Source organism: Poecile atricapillus, chromosome 1 (genome assembly GCF_030490865.1).
Source record: "Poecile atricapillus isolate bPoeAtr1 chromosome 1, bPoeAtr1.hap1, whole genome shotgun sequence".
Lineage (NCBI taxonomy): Eukaryota > Metazoa > Chordata > Aves > Passeriformes > Paridae > Poecile > Poecile atricapillus.
Genome location: NC_081249.1, coordinates 29,536,326 through 29,553,177, shown reverse-complemented (window position 1 = coordinate 29,553,177; position 16,852 = coordinate 29,536,326). Strand labels below are relative to the sequence as shown.

The 16,852-nt window shown below is 38.4% G+C and overlaps 1 protein-coding gene across 2 annotated transcripts in view; it reads left to right on the top strand.

Annotated features, from left to right (window-relative positions):
• Positions 1–13,595, top strand: part of TMEM182 (transmembrane protein 182) — a 28,356-nt gene extending 14,761 nt beyond the window's left edge. For both annotated transcript variants that reach the window (XM_058831753.1, XM_058831744.1), the window contains exons 4-5: positions 4,396–4,533; positions 12,535–13,595. In XM_058831753.1, coding sequence (XP_058687736.1) covers positions 4,396–4,533; positions 12,535–12,758 — 362 coding nt within the window. In that variant the 3' untranslated portion in view covers positions 12,759–13,595. The remainder of the gene's footprint in view (positions 1–4,395; positions 4,534–12,534) is intronic.
• Positions 13,596–16,852: the final 3,257 nt, after the last annotated feature.

Sequence of the window (16,852 nt, the reverse complement as noted above, 5' to 3'; positions counted from 1 at the left end):
GTTTTACTGTTAAAGTTATTTTTGAAAAAAATAAATTATTATAAGGGATAGCAAAGGGTGCTGAATGAAGCTGAGAAAAGTCTTGCAGTGTTTACTGTGTTGCCAGGTGTGCCTCCTGTGTTGCTGCTGAGATAGGTGATTTCATTAACAGTTGTTTATCTCTTGGTTGAGATCAGTTCAGGCACTTTCCCTTTCACTGTTTTGGCATTGTGTGTGGCAATACTCTTCTCAAATGCATTTCAATATCTCTTACATTAAATAGAGCGGTAAAAAACCCACACATTCCAAAATACAATCTACTGTCAGATCAAAGGAAATGCTCCCTTTCGGATGTGATCTTGTCTGTAATAGTTCAAGGAAACTTTTCCAAGTTGTTTTGCCTACCCCTGTGAATTTTTATGCAGCATTTCAAACACATGTTTCAAAAAGCTTTTAATAATAATATTAAATATAATTTATTATATTTAATATAATAATTCATATTGATTTTAAGATTAAGTGGCTGGGGTTTTTATGGTAGACCGCGGTACTTATATGGACTGATGTCTGTGTTTTGAAAAAAATTTAAGTCAGCAAGAGCAGTGAAATACTTGGTATGCTTCCATGATGCTGCTGTTAACATCTCCAGTAGCGGAAGGGTGTTGCTTTGTGACATTAGCTAGGCTGTTCCTGAATAACAATTATGGAGCTCCAGAAGTGTCCGTGACTGCTACACAAGTGTGTTGTAGGTGATACCACTCTGTAACTTTTCAAATATATTATTGCTTCTCTTTCATATCATGCCGCAGTAACATCTTAAAAAGTGAATTTTTAACTTCAGTTTGTAATAAGTGATGGGATATACTATACTAGATATGAAGGCTTTTGGTAATTTTCACCCATTTCTCCAAAATTTGGTCCCTTGCACAAACCCAGATACTTCTAGTTTTCAAATAATGCAGAAGTCTCTAGAAGGATCTAAATTAGGATCTTCAGAGGGAAAAACAAGTAGCAAGGGAAAACTACAGGTCATGCAGTTTTAGAGGAATATAATGTTCCCATACAGGCCTGATGGTGCAGTTGTGTGTACTCCTGTTTTCCGCTAAGTCTATTTTATTTTTAGGGCTGCCTGTCATTTCCAAGGCAAATGTTGTACTCAACAAAGGGGCAGCTTACCAAGATGAGTTACAAAACCTTCTGTTTAGCACTCTTGCAACACAGAGCAATGGTATCTAAGATTTTAAACACTGCAGATATGTTTACTTTGCACTATGCAATAGTGCTTGTACTTTAGTTTTTCTGTTGTAGGAAACACTTGGAATAATGTGTGTATTTGAGGTAGGTAACTAACATATCTGTGAAGTATCTGGAAGACACAAAAGTACTTCTTGTCATCTGGACCAGAACATGGGCTATCCTATGAAATACCTCAGTGAGACTTGAAATTGTGCAAAGTTTTTTTAGCACTTTGTATAGATACACTTTGTATGGGTTCACTGAACCATTGTTTCCTGAAACAGACTGGATCACAGTGTCAGCCCTTTTCATGGGATGTAAAGAGGAGTGATTCAAAGCAGAATCTTCTGTTGCATTTTATCTATCATTGTGTATCTCGACCTCAGAGTAGCAAGGTCTTTGACTTGAAGAGTAATTTCATTCTTAGGAAGATTTCATTTCAACCAGCTCTTTTGTGTTCATCTATAGATGACAGCTAAGCTAAATGACAGCAGTAGGCCTGAGTTGTAATGTTGAATGACTAGCCCTGCAGAAATTGATCTTGCCCATCTAGGCAGAGAAGATCGGAAATGTGATCTGAGCAAAAATGGTCAGATTATAAAGTGAAGCCATCTTTTCAGGAAAATTATGGCTTTTTAATTCTCCTACAAAAGTAAAAGTCTGAGTGGGCGTAGGGCGTTTCCTCAGACCTGTGCCACAAATGAACCAAATGACTTTCTGCCTTGCAGATTAGAGGGGGGTAGTATTTTGCTTGAAAAGTCAAAGATTTGTGAGCAGACTTTGTACCTGTCAATTACATTCTATTTTTCAATTGATGCTTAATAACTGAATTAGCTTGGTAAACAAATATTAGGATAATCAGACTTTATCCTGATTATTTTGAGTAAATAACTGTTTTGGAGAAATAGAATGGAAGTGTCTGTCAGGTAATAGCTAGGTGAAATCAATATTTCACACATAAAGCATAAAATAGTGTTGGAGCAGGGAAACAGCTTTTCTCTTGTATTATTACAGAGAGGTTGAAACAAATTTTCATCAGTTACATTTGTACTTCTTTTGTGCTCTGTTTCTAATTTGAGTATCAAATCAAGCTTTTCTCATGAAATTTCACTAAAAGCAGACTTCAAAGCTTCCTGTATGAATAACAGGTAATGAAAATGGATGTTGGTTTTGTAATGCTGGAGAATCTTGTGCCCTCCTCCATTCAGAAAATAGAACCACTGCTCCATGGCTTAGGTGACTGACCATAATAATATACAAGAAAGCTTTTTCAAGGTCCATTTTGGCCAATATGTCCTATTATGTAATATGACTTTGAAGTACCTTGGGCCACCCATGTAAAAGAGTTGGGTGGTTATAGATTGATTTAGTAGTATTAGGCTTTAAATGAGGAAGTAATGTCCCATGGACTTGGAGTCTGCAATGAAGCTTATCAAAGTAGCCCCATGAGTAAAATAATATGAAATTGCTTCAGAAACCCTAGACTGAAGGACTTGAGAGATTTACCTTTCTAGGTCTCCATTCACTGTCCACTTGCATAAAGTGAATCATTTAACTATGTGTTTAGCTTTAAAAAGGTGCCTAAATCCCATAAGAGGTATAGTACTTAAAGCAAAACACACATTTAACTGCTTTGCTGAGCCATAGCCTTATTTTCTTACCTAGTATTCCAATAATTTTTTGTTTATGTGGAGGCTTGGATGTGAACCAAACCACAGTTTAACCCTTCTGCCAGGTACTTTCAGACACATTCATCCTTTTTATGCCCAAATCTGCTGATCAGTGTGGCAGAAAATTATGTCTCTGAATGTTTGCCTGGATTAAAAAGGGTGTTATTTAAAAAGTGTGACTAATGTAATGTGGCGAACGTGATCTAGCTAATACATTTACAAGGCTGGTGATGTATACTTTAACTTGAGTTAAACTGGTCAAGTTAAAAACCATAGACTTTTGGAATACATTAGTGGGAAACACAAGCTGCTAATGCCTAGAGTGCTTTCAGATTTCAGATGAGAGCAAACCTGAATTATTACTGAATAGGTGTCTCTAACAAGCTGTATGAATTTGAATCTTTCAGGATATGAACCAGTATAATAGTTGCTTGGTTGTGTTTTTCCATAACAGTAAGTAGGTGCTGTCAGATGACAAGTGGCAGTTTCTTTTGTGATACACTTTTCCTGACTTGCCAGCTGGCTTACATGCTTTCCCCGAGTTGGGTGGAAATGTTTTTCACTGACTGAATTGTCAGTGCTTTAAGATTTTCAGATCCGACGATGGAGATCTTTACAACTCATAATTTTACTAATGGGTTGTGTTAATGTACCAATTTTTAAATTCATGGGAGAAATTTATGTCACTCTTGTAGCATTTGTAAAATGATGACTTTGTTAAATGGATGTGCAATTAACCAGCTAAAAACTAATTGTTAGAAAGACTCTTTTGGCCAGAGTATGTCACAAAACTCTCAGCTCATTTATCACCAGCTGCATCCATTAATTCAGCACTGCTTGGCACTGCCTAACAGGGGCTTCTGAAACATCACATTTTAAATTTAATAAAATACAAAGAGCTTTGGAGCAGAAATAGGCTGGTTTAAGACACTTAGCTGTTTTTCAGAAATACAGTTTACATTTTCTTAGTTTCTCCCTGCTTCTAGCTTAAGTTTATTTCTGCTAAATATGGCTATATATAAGGAGTATTATCCAGCAGTAAATTGTAAAGAACTTACAGATTGTTATTGGTGATATAGTCTGGACACTAAGAGTGTCAAGATGTTGCAGGTCTCTGCTTCTTCCACACAATTTTGGTAAAATAATTGTATCCTGTCAGTCCAATCATTTATCCCAAAGAATCACTGCTATAGCTTTGCTGTACCATTTTCTAAAGAGTGTCACTTTGGTCAGGTTGCCATCTTACAAGGTTCTGCTAAATATTCAGCAGATGGATTTCATTCAGAATAACTTACATGCTGTTTTCTATGATCATTAGATAAGGACTGGTAATCAAACCTATTTTGATCCACAGGATATATAATGTGGATAGAATTAGAAAATAGAATTAATGTTTCATTTGTTAATAAATCAAGTGATAAGAGAAGGAGGATGGAAAATCTTTGTTAGCCAACTTGGGTAAGCTCTAAAAAGCATTGTATTCTTTTTCTTCCTTCTTCCTTTTCTCCAGTTTATCGAGGTTTCTGGACGGTTCTTATGCTCCTGGGAGTGCTCACTGTTGTGGCAGCTAGTTTCCTCATCATCTGTGCAGCTCCTTTTGCCAGTCACATTCTATACAAAGCAGGAGGAGGCTTTTTCATCATTGCTGGTGAGTATCATGTTTGCTCAGTCAATTATAGAGTAGAAAGGATGAGTAATTTCTTCCATTTTCCTTAACCAAAAATTATATCAATCATGGTTAAAAGAAAGAGAAAGCATATGCTTCTAGCCTTTGGCTTGTGGAGTACTTGTCCTGGAGACAATTCTTTGCACGGTTATTTAGTCATGAAGCTATTATAAAAGCTATTTTTGGGTTAAGGTTGAGAAAAAAACAACAAAACACATCCAGGGGAAATAATGGAATTACACTGCAATTTCAATCTACTTTTTTTAACAGGAAAAAAGAATGCATATTTAAGAATGTTGCCTTATAGGATTCTCAAGGGCTTTAGCTAAGGAGAGGGTTTTGTCCTTTATCAGTGATGCAAAAGATGATTACAGTGGACTCTGAAGAAGCTGAGAGACAGAACACATTTACATGACCAATACAAGAAAATGCTTTGGATGTGATAGGACTAAACAAAATAGTTGTCATGTATGAGTAAATAGGAGTTCTGTGAATGAAAGATAACAAATAACTGAATTCCCTCCTTCCTCATAACCCACACGTACGGCGGAGAATGCATCCTCCCAGGATTCAGCTGATATGGACAGCTCACTGGCAAGCTGTTTGCTTAACCTTGGAAAGTCTGTGAAGATGTCACACTGGCGTGTAAGATATAGTTATGTAGGATGTAAATGACAGTATGTGCTCCACTGCTGTTCTCTGTGGTTTAAAGCCTGATGAGGGGCAGCCCTGTGAGAACATATTATGTTACAGGGCAGAGCCACCTGTGTCTGGGCTCTCTTTTTGCTTCTTATACTGACCCCCTGACCTTGCTTACCCATTCACCTCTAAGCTCTTCATATGCAGCTAGTGATCATTATTCCCTTCCAAAGGACTCTCAGTGAAGTGTGGGAAGTATTTTATGATATTTTAGTTGAAGAAAATCCTGCATACTTACATTTTCTCTCTTGAGAATTAGTCCTCCACACTTTTAAAAGACATACAAAAAATATTCATAGGCTGTTGGAGATTCTAAGATATTTCTGTGCTTTTTGTCACTAATTTGCAGGGCAAGAGCCCATGTGAGTCTCGCTTTTTTTCTGCATTTGTAATGCATGAAAAACCTCAGCTGTCACTAGAAAGTAGCAGAAGCTGTTTGAGAGGAAAAGGACACTTGAAAGATGTGGAGCTGATGGGCAGAGGTGCAAAGCGATGCCTGTGTTCTCCACTCTGGGTCAGTTCATCTGCCCTCATTTAAGCAGGTGAAGTTAGATCCCCAAGCCTGTGTTAGCCTCCCTTGGCTTCCCTAGGAGGCCTGCAAGAGGCAATAACATTCATTGGCGGTAAAAACAGTAGGTATGTAAGAAGTCCCCCAGCTGGGGATTCATTTCATACTGAAAGAGGGGCCTAATTGGATCAGATGAATGTGCTGTGGAGAAGCCCTACACCTCTCTTTCCTTTACTAAGAGAATCTAGAGAGACTATTTACGTATGTGAAGTTAAGTGAGCTTTATTATCCCAGTGTGTGACCTTGGGTCTGTGCCTTTGCCCCTTTCACCCTTTGTCCCTATAGAGCAAATGGTTCTTCAAGGGAAATCCTGATTTTTTACTCCTCTGTATGTAGCATGTTTCAACTTCAGCACTGTTCTCAATCAGGGATTTAGAAAAAAGATATGTTATTTTTACTATTACCATTACTGTTGTTGAAAAGCAAAGGTCTTTAGCAATATCCTGCTATAATTTGTCAAAAAGTAATGTTGGCAGGAGAAAATAGGACCCATTCAGCTTGCTCAAGACAGAGCAAGATAAGATAGAATCTGATGCAGAAGAGGGTGATGTGCTCTACTATGCCCCTGCTGCCCTGATCCCTTCTCTGTCCATCTCCTTCAGAACTAGAGAGACTGTTCATTTACTGCCTGCCAAATCAAAACAGGCCATGGAAGGATAGAGTGATGAGAAGTGGTACATATTTATCACTTCTCAAGCTTGTGATCAGGATGCAGCCAGGATGTGCATCTACTTAAACACAGACCTAATGCGAAAATGAAAAGATGTAATGTGACTTAGATTAATGGGAATTAGATTTGGTGAATTTAGAGTTCTCCTAAGACAGAAACCAGGTTGTTTTGATGAAAAAAATAAAAAGGAATTATACACATTATTTTGAAAGAGCCTGGATGCTGTCTTACCACAAAATTCAAGTATGTGTTATACTGTAGAGAATAGTCTTCTGAGAAGGAAGTTAGACAAGATGATTGCTCTTTGGAAGTTAGGAAGAAGATGGGGAGATCAGTCATTTTCCTACTAGCATGTGTTAAAAGAAAAAGTTAGACGAAATAATTTTAATGCCTGTTATTGGACAGAAATATCTTTATCTTTTTGCAACCTTAACTTACAAATTAGCAGCAGATAAAAGCTCACCCTCAGCTGAAGAGTACATTGTAGCATGATCTGCTGTGATGTCCTAGGGTTCCAGAAGTAGCTGAAGATTCTATTGGGAATGAGAGTCACACCAACTGTTCAGCCATCTGAAAGCTGTTTCGTATGAACCAACTGCTTAAATTTCTATTGTCAACAGTAAGAAACACTCAGGTGGACACCTCACCTTCTCTGTGATAAGGCAGATAGACTTGCCTTTTGGAGACACCCATTCAAGAAGCCTAAACAGAGATCCTGAGTGACACAAATAAATACACATAGAAAAGGACCTCTTGTGGCAATCAAGTCTGATAATCCCATTTAGAGCGGGGTTGTCATCAAAGTTAGATCAGGCTGCTCAGAGCCTTATCCAATCGAGTTTTTAAAATCTCCAGTAACTGATATTACGCAGCATCTTTGGGTGCTTGTCACAGTTTGACCAACTTTGTTGTGAGAAATGTTTTGGTTTTTTCCCTTGTTTTCACCTGATATTGCCCTTGATGCACTTTGTGACTATTACATCTCATCCTCTCAAATCTGTAGGTCTCTGAAAAGTCTATCCCCATCTTTTCTATAATTCCATTTAGAATGAAGACTGGATTCTTCCCTAGACTAAAATTCCCCTGCTCACTCTGCCTCTACTTGTTCTCCATTAAGCTTTGTGGTGGCCATCACCTACCTCAGTTTATCACTATCTCTGTTTCACATGGGGACCCCAAACTGGACATAGCTTACCACATATGATATCACAAGTGTTGAATAAAGGGTGATATTAGTATTTTCAAGTCTGATGACTGTGTTCTTTCTAATGCAGCTCTGTATGAGGTTAATTTTCATTTCTGCCAGACATGCTTGAACACATAAAGGGACCATACTTTTACTTTAAGGAAATTGTCTATGATCAACATTAGATTCTTCTGGGCCCCTTTGCCCTTTAAGGCAGTCTTTGCCCTTCAAGGCAGCCTTTCTTAGGATCTTGCATACCAGTTCTCTGCACTCATTGAAGTGTATTCTCCTAAGTTCTGGATCTTACCTTCTGTATTCCTCCTTGGATATTAACCTTTGCCATTCCATGGCCATTATAACTACAATTAACACCATTTATCTTCTTCCTCACCCATTCTTCCTTAATTGGGAGTAGCAAAACTTTGTAACCTTATTAACCACCTGAGGTCACAGGTGAAACTACACCTGCAATACCTGTGGGGAAATGTGAGTATCAGTTCGATGATACCCCAGTCAGTGACTTGAATGCTGCCTTTGCAGCCTCATCTCTGTGTCTACAACATCAGAGGATTGTCCAAGAACAGCTACGGTACTGAAAACTCTAAGAAGCCTTATAGTTGCTTCAAAGGTCATAGGAAAAGAAGGGAAAGCTGCCATAAAATGATGTTGTAGAGAGCCTTCAATTAAGTCCGTAACTACCTTGTGCCTCTTTCTGCCTGGTGGTGGTGAAAACTGTCCTCTTGTACTGATGCCAATAAGCAATATACCAGGTTGTACACAGAGCATTACAGAATCACACCCTGGTGAGGAAGCAAGATTAGAAGTATGACTGCTGCTTCCTGCCAAAAGATTGAAAAAAGATGGTACTTTAATTTGACATCCTAGATGAGGATAAAAATCTGTTTTCAGAGACATGTACCTACTCCGATAACTTTTGCATGGGATCCTCTGCATGTACTTCAGCAGAGAATGCCAACCATCATTTTTAAATAAAGGTCACAAGAGGCCTGAATTCAGGAATCTGAAATAAAGACAAGAACAGAAAAATGCATTTAATAAAAAAATATACACACACGTAGAAGTTTTCCTCAAATGAGATAAAGAGTTCTAAACTTCCAGGCATAAGTAAAAAGCTCACATCATTCTTTCCAGCACCTGTTGTCTTCACGTCTGCATAGTAAAAGATTCATGCCATAAACAGTCATTCACCATTGACAAGTGAAAGGCATTTCTACGTGGGAAGAATCAGTACTAAAGGCCAGCAAACTGCTTCTTGAATTCACAGACATTTCTAAAGGTTCCGTATTCTTTCTCCTCTACAATATGCACAAGTATTTGTTTGAAAGAAATTCAAAGGAATGAATGTGAAAGACAGAAAAGAGTGACCTCAGAGAAGTCCGTGTCTTATCACACTGAACAGAGCTATGTTTCAAACATGTGTGTTTATAAAAAAAAAGAAAAATAAAAAAAGAGACAGAAAAAGGAGTAGGAGGGAAGTATTTATTTGTCTTAATCTCTCTCAGACATATTTCATGTTCTAGGAATAATTTCCCCCATCATTATTGATTCATGCAACTGCTGTTCTATTTTTTATTCACTAAAAGGCAAAGGCAAAAGGACGTCTGCACTCTCTGAAAAAGGTCTGAATGCCAAAAACATAGAAATATATCACAGCACACACTGTTCCTAAAAATATTTACTTCAAGAAATTGTGGATTTTTTTCAGTCTCAGTAATTTTCTCTTGGAGCTTGCCTCTCAGAGTTCACGATATTCCCAATAGATTGCCAGTGCAAGACTGCAGGAGCAGATTTCTCAGGATAAATATATGTTCAGTAAACTGTCTCAGCACTTAATTCCCATGAAATCATAACTCTGTGAAAATTAGACAAAAGGAGTGCTAATGAATGAATACTGATGGAGGCAACAGGACATGGTCAGTTTTTACTTAGCCTGATTCTATTGTTCAAGATATTTATTGAACAAGCTGAGTAATATACCTATTAATTAGTCTTCATTAGCAGGTGATGAGAACCCTTAAATACTCCTTTAGTGCCTTAATTAACTAAGAGGGTTTACATACTCTTCCTTTCTTTTTCTTACCTTTTAAAGGAGGACATTTATCTCTGCTTGACATACATTTCTTCTGCAAATTCCCATGCTCCACAGTTTGCCACTCACAGGTGTAACAGCTTGCTGTGAAATCACACCTGATGGATGATAGATTCCCTGAAGTTGTTTCACCACTGGCAGCACTGGCTTGCTATTTTGCACCTACATGGCGTTGATTCTAGTTTAACCACCTAGGTGTTGCTTCAGAGTGCCTGAAAGCAAAGGATGCCCATTTCTAGATTAAAGCACCTTTGATGCTTTGTTTTAATGACAGATGTTTTTGACTAACTGCTTTACATAACTTTGCTTCTTCTCAGGATACCAGAGGGCTTTCCAGGTCTGCAAGGCCTGGATATACTTACCTGCTGCTATAGTAAGGAAATATACATCACTACTTTTTGTAATTATTATTGTTTTGGACTAAGTTTTCCCCAGTGTAGAGGTTAAATAGAGGACTAGTTTGAAAATGCATAGGCACAGCCAGTTGAAGAGGTAAATTCTAATGTCTTTATGGATTTTGCCAGATTAGTAATGTATCTTTCTAAATTTTAGGGCTGTATTTTTTTTTTTTTGTTTAGGGTCTGAAACCTTGAACAAAATATATATATATATATATATATATATATATATATATATATATATATATAACTCTGCTTATGAATTTGTCCCTGAATCTTTCTACTTTTTTAAATCAAAAGTTACTAGCTCTTTTTTCTTCTAATTTTCCTTGTTGCTTACATTATCTGTTATCATTAGATGTTCTGTTCTAGGAATCTCCTGCTCAGTTTGAATTATATTTGAAGAGTCTTCAATTTAATTTCTCACTCTTCATGGCTGGCCCTAAGGCGATCCTTCTCTCTGATTGTTTCAGTGGTTTTATGTTTAATACAAGCACGGTACTAAATTCCATCAAAATTGAGTTTTACTTAGGTAAAATACTTTCAAAATTGAATTTATGCCTTTTGGAGTTGAGTGTTGGGTTTTCTCAAACTTTGTTAGGAATTTGAACCTTAGCAAAAAATGTAATCCTGGAAGTGTATTTCATACACATGAAATGTGTCTGCCTCCTTCTTTATTTAGTTTTTCTACTATTATTTCAGCCTCCTAGAAATTGAAGATCCTTTGGGAATGTTTTGATTATGCCTCAGCTTAACTACTTCAGCCCTTTTTTTGTTCATCTTCAAAAGACAGTGTTTATAAGGATTGAACCATGAAGTCTCACCTGTCAGATGTTCAGGATGCATGTAAAGATTTTACATTTTGTCCATAAAGCAGTAACAGGAAGATCACCAGATTACCAAATTAGCTGATGCATCTAACCTGCCTGGTTTTGTGTGCATCGAGTGAGGGAGTGAGGACAACAGCTGTTCCCTGGTAAATGGGCAGAAAGTTTGGGGAAAGGAGGTTGTGAGGCAGCATCTCAGGTTGGGGATGGGGAAAGGTAACCATCAAAGGTTTCCAGGCAATGTGGATATGGAAGCAAATAACTGGCCATGGGTGCTTACAAAGTGCACTTGTAGGTTTTGCCACAAGTGTCACATTTGTTCAAGGTTACATTGCAAGTATTTAGCAGGATGGAGAAGAGACCACAAATACCTTTGACTCACAGCCTGTAGCCTCAAGTTTGGCAGTGAAGTGTTCCCAGGACTGTGCCCTGACTTGTGTTTTAATGAGGCACATTCTGGGATAAAAACATGACAGGGTAGTGTCCCTCAAATATTTTAATGTTGGAATAGATGTTCTGCTGTAACTGTGCTGTGACAGCTGGAGCTCAGGGAGCAAATGGGTACAGGCTGAAGCATGCGAAAAATTTAGACTCGTGCCCTTGGTCCTCCAGCAAATCTTCTTCTGGAGCATCTGTTCTGCAGGCTTGTGTTTCTCAAGTGTCCACATTCCTCTAAAGTGAAATGAAATATTAGGAATGCAACTGATACTTTGGAAAGCACTTTCTTCTTATATCTCCTTCTGGTATATAGTAACAAGGAGATTATCAAAATTTGTAAGGACATGTGCTCCTATTACTATCGTGTATAAACAATTCGAAGGCCTTTCAGAGGAGTGGTTGGGAAAAGGCTGTGAATTATGTGGTGGATTAATTTCAGGAAACTGTCATATCCAATTTGAAGTTATTACTAATAGCCTTCTTCATAGTTATTATTTAATTATTGTTGGGTTTTGTTCCTCTACCAAGAGCTTCTTTTCTAAATGTGGATGATTTTGAGTTAAATAATTTGAATTTTTATGCAAAATATTTGAGTAGAATACTCTGAAGTTTTGTGTTCCAAACACAGCCCATTTCATAAGAATAAAGAAGCAAATGCAGAGAGATGAAGATAATAGAAAGATTTCCCACTCCTTTCTATATCCATAAGACTGATAAAAAAATTTCCGGAGTTTGGGAAGCAAAAGTACATTTTTTTTTCCAGATTCTCCCATTCCATTCCCCTTCCTTCCCCCACCTTGATCCCTGAATTCAAAACAGTAAATACCTGCATGAATTTTGTCATCAAAGTCTGCCTACCAAAACCAGATATCTCCTTTGTCATGGGAGTATGCCTTTCAGTGCAAATCAGGAGCAAGATGGAGGTAGTGCTAGTTAGAGGAAGCCAAAGGCAACAATTATCCACTGGTGGCTGGCTGTGCCGTACTGACAGGACCTCAAGCATTGATGGATTTTTAGGTAAAATACATTAAATGCACCCAGCATCTGTCTCACACTCTGTTGTTAAAACCTGGTGTTTCTTTTCCAGGTGTCTTGTTTTCGCTGGTTGTCGTGATGTATGTCATCTGGGTCCAGGCCATGGCTGATCTGGAAAGCTACACAAACATGAAAAAAATGGATTGCCCAGACTTTGCTGTTTATGTACGTTATGGCTGGTCATTTATGTTGGCTCCTATAGGAGTATTTTTTGCTTTGTTAGCAGGAATGCTGTTCTTGTTGGTAGGGCGTGCCATTTATTTACACTCAGACTAGTCAGATGCTCCTGAAGCTTCTGAATACAGCAATACTTGTGAAACCTTGTGACAGAGTAAACTGGAACACAATTTTGTACGTTATTACCATTACGGTAATCCTAAGTGTGCAGGCAGACTTCTGGAATTTCTTCTATTAATTGTTTAAGGGTGAAGGACACAGAACTCAATACAGTAAGAAACCATGTTTAGTCCCAACTAGTTGTTTTTAATTCTTTAGAAAGTACACTTGTGGTTCTTCACATTGTACTACTAGCAACATTTTTATAGGTTAACAAACAGAAGAGGATAAATTTTTTCTGCAAATAAAACATGAATTGGCTCAGATCAACATTTTATACATTTATCTTTTAGCATTTACACACTGTACTTCTGTTTGTAGAGAATGGCACAAGGTAGAGGAGAAGGCAAACATTCAAACACAGTAATTCAATCTACCTACTCTCCTGTTTTCCACTACTTGCCTTAGCTTTAATGGCAGCAAACATGTCTGCACTTCATAAAAATAGAGTGCAGTTGTTCATGCAGCATCCATAGGAAGAGGACAAGAGAGAAGACAATTGCCATGAATGTGTAAAAGCTTAACTGTTCTATTACCCATTTCTCTTTTCTGTATGCATTTGAAAGCTGTATACTTCTGTATTCTAAAATCCATGTGTTGCATTATTCTGTAAGCCAAAATGCCATATCTGAAATTCTGCCAAAATTGTACTTTGAATTATAGCATTAATATTTTAATTAAGTTTTAACCCTTTTATTTTTCAGTGGAACAATTGGCTGCTCTAACAAATATTTTCATGGTTGTGTAAAATTAATTTTTTATTAAAAAAGATTTATTATCAAGACAATATCTAGGACATGTAAATGTGTGTCTTATGCAGCCTTCATTTTCCCACATATTAAAAATCTGCATTATAGACCAAATCCAACTTGCCTACTAGGCTTTCTGGAGAAAGCAATGAGCCTAGCTAAGACAGCAGGGAAGATGGATTTGGTTCTGCACTGTAGGAGTGACTGGTTCTGTGTGTGCATGCACATCTGTGTAGAAGATGGGGTAAGGATGAGACTGTATGCATGATATGGAAAAGATGGGGTTGAGTTTTAACAATGGGGAAACTTTGTCTGGCATTGGGCCCAAATAGAAATTAAATCCATCTAAGAGTGTGCTGGTTTTCACTTTGTAACTCAATGCAGAATAGTTTGGGGCTGATGGGGAAAAGTAAAGGCTGCATGTTGGTTTGTTCTTGTTCATAATGCTTAATTCCACAGCTGTTACGAATACTGAAAGCATTGCTAAGAGGCAGGGAAGGAATGCCCACAGAGAAGATGTGGTGGGCCAGATTGGATGTTACTTCCATTTTGGGAGGTTTTTTGATTGGAAGCTTTCCAGCCTTTCCTGCTACTTATTTATTTTTCCCTCATCAAGATTAGCGTTATACATTATAGAACAGGAAGACAGCAAGAGTGGGAGGTAGGGAAGCTTGGACTGTGATGTTTAGAATAATTACCAATTCACAAAAATATTTTTATTGGCAAATAACATGGTGTTTTTAATTATTGTGTCAGAGAGTATGATGGGTGAATTTTAACCAAATATTCATAAGCTCATAAATGATAGCCATCCGGAGAACATTAGGGTTACACCATTATGCCGTTGGTTAGTCAGGAAATGCTGAAATTAACCCTGCTTGTTGTGCATATGGTATTATATTCCTGCCCTTAATTACACAATCACATACTGCTTCTCAAATAATAATTCTGTTGGTATTTTCCCTCTTTACAGTCTAGGACACTCACTGGTAATTGTGAAGATAAACTCAGTAATCAAGAGTTATTGACTAGGTACCCCCTCCCAAACCCTGTCTGCTTCTCTGCAGGGGACAGTTCTCCTCCACAAGAGCTTAGAGGGGGCAGTATGTTTGAGCCACTTTCTTGCAGCTTTTGGAAGCTGGAGGAATTGAGAGGTGCCTCAGAGCTGGACTTCTTCCAGCAAACCCAACCAAGCATGTGTGCAGCAGCAGCTAATAAACTCTGCAAGGATTGAGCCAAAGGCTCTTGTGGTGCCCTTAATTCAGCCCATATGCATCTTCAGAACTCTCTCCATTATGCAGCTAAATTAGTAACACTTTTGTGTGCAAGACATCCTTTCTTGGAGGCAACCCTTTGGGTCAGACTGTGGATGTAATGGCTGTTGAGATCCAAGGTATTTCTGAGGATTCCCTTGGAAATATCTGGAAGCCTTTCCAACACCAGTAGAAATTTCTTGAGTCCTCATAAATTTTTCACTCAAACTCATACTTTGGCAGCAGTCTGTAGCTCTATCAATTTGCTTTAATTGGATTCCGTCTTAGTGGCAGAACTGAAAGTCAGGTTCCTTCTGAAATGGTGGGGTTTGTTTGCTCCCTCCAAAAAATGTATGTAGGTAAGCACGTGATATGTAATAATTGCTGCAGGCCAAAGAACGGTGTTAAGGGTGGTGGGGAGGCATTTCTGGATGGATATTGCCTAAAAGCACAGTGTAACTCTTGTTCTTCTGATTTCATTAAAGGGCTATGTGCAGGGGAATGGGTTTGTAAGAACTTGGGGAAGACAGGCCAGCTAAGGAGACTTGCTTTGTGGCATTCTTCCAGATATGCTTTTGTCTAGAAAATCCTTGGCAGGGATGCAGGGATTTTCATGAGAGCTGAATAAAATATTGTAAAGAGGATTAAGTACGCTAATCAAAATATTCTGTGAAATTGGTCAAAGAACTGTGTTCCTCACAAATCCATAGGAGTTTGGGAGTTTGGTTGGTTTTTTTCCCTTAATAATTTCCTAGCTGGCTTAATAGCCTGTGATCATATTAGAAGAAAAGAGATTTATTTTTTAAGAAATGTGTTTGGAAGAGTGAGGAAGAAGAGTAAATAAGAAGCATTTTCTGATTACTTTCAATCCATTTGTCCAGTGCAAACATGGCAAGGACCATGACTGCCCACAAAGGAGGCAGTGTGAAAATGAAGAAAAGGAGGTGAGAGAGGGAGAAAAAGACAGGTGAGTGTCCCTCTGTTGATTCCATCTGCCAGCCGTCTGTGCAGCTGTTGTTCATCCCTGGGGCATGCACCAGTGCAATGGGGCAAAGGCAGCTATGGACAAGACCAGTCAGAAAAGGATTTGCCCCAGTTTGTTCTTTTTACTTATTTGGATGGCTGCTGTAGGTTTCACTGGAACTGACCTTCATGAAATTTGTGGCTGTTCATTAGCATTTACATAAATGAGGTAAAAGTGAGAACACTTTTTTCCTCTGAGGAAATGAAAAAAAAGGCCTGCTTTATTTCTCCTCAGGGTGCCTACCTGCTGCAGCTGAGACTGTACTCTATAGTGTACTAGTAAACTGCTAGTAGGACAAGTTGTAAGTAGTGTCTGTTGCTGTCTTTATTCTTGCAAAGTCCTGGCTGCGAAGTATGTTGTGCTTATTATCTTTTAGGAAGTCATATTGAACATCTTAAATGAGCTATTTACCTTCTGATGCAGCAGCTGGCTCTCCTCTGGCTCTCCCGTTTCTATTTCTCCTTTTGGCAGTGTGATTCCGAGGCAGTGAGGGCTAGATAAAGTATGTTCACATGAAATTCTTCTGTTAACTTACAGCAAGTCTGAACTGATGCAGCTGAAGTTGGTGGAGACACTGAAATTGAAAACAGAAGTCAGTCATCTATAATCAAAAGTGACAGAAGGGTTGAAGAATCGCAAGTACTTACAGCACCACTTTTCTCTCTGTGTCCCTCATTCACATTAGCAGTTTAAGACCCAAGCTGGTCTGCCTTTCCAGTCCTTATGTGCGTTATGTACCCAGGAGATATGTTTCTAATAATGGTCAGGAGAGCCATTTGACTTGAAGGTAAGAAGGAATGGAGGGCTGGCAGCAACTCTATATTAGCCATCTCCAAACTGCACCTGATTTTCCCCTATGTCCCAAAGAGCCCAGAAGGGCCTCATAGGCTGCTGCAAGGCTCCGCATTTTGCTGTGAGGATAAGGAGAGGGCTTGGAGTAAAAATCACCCCTTGTTACTTGCTGTAGATCTGTTCCTTATCTGTTCCTAAAATCTGGCAAGGATGGAT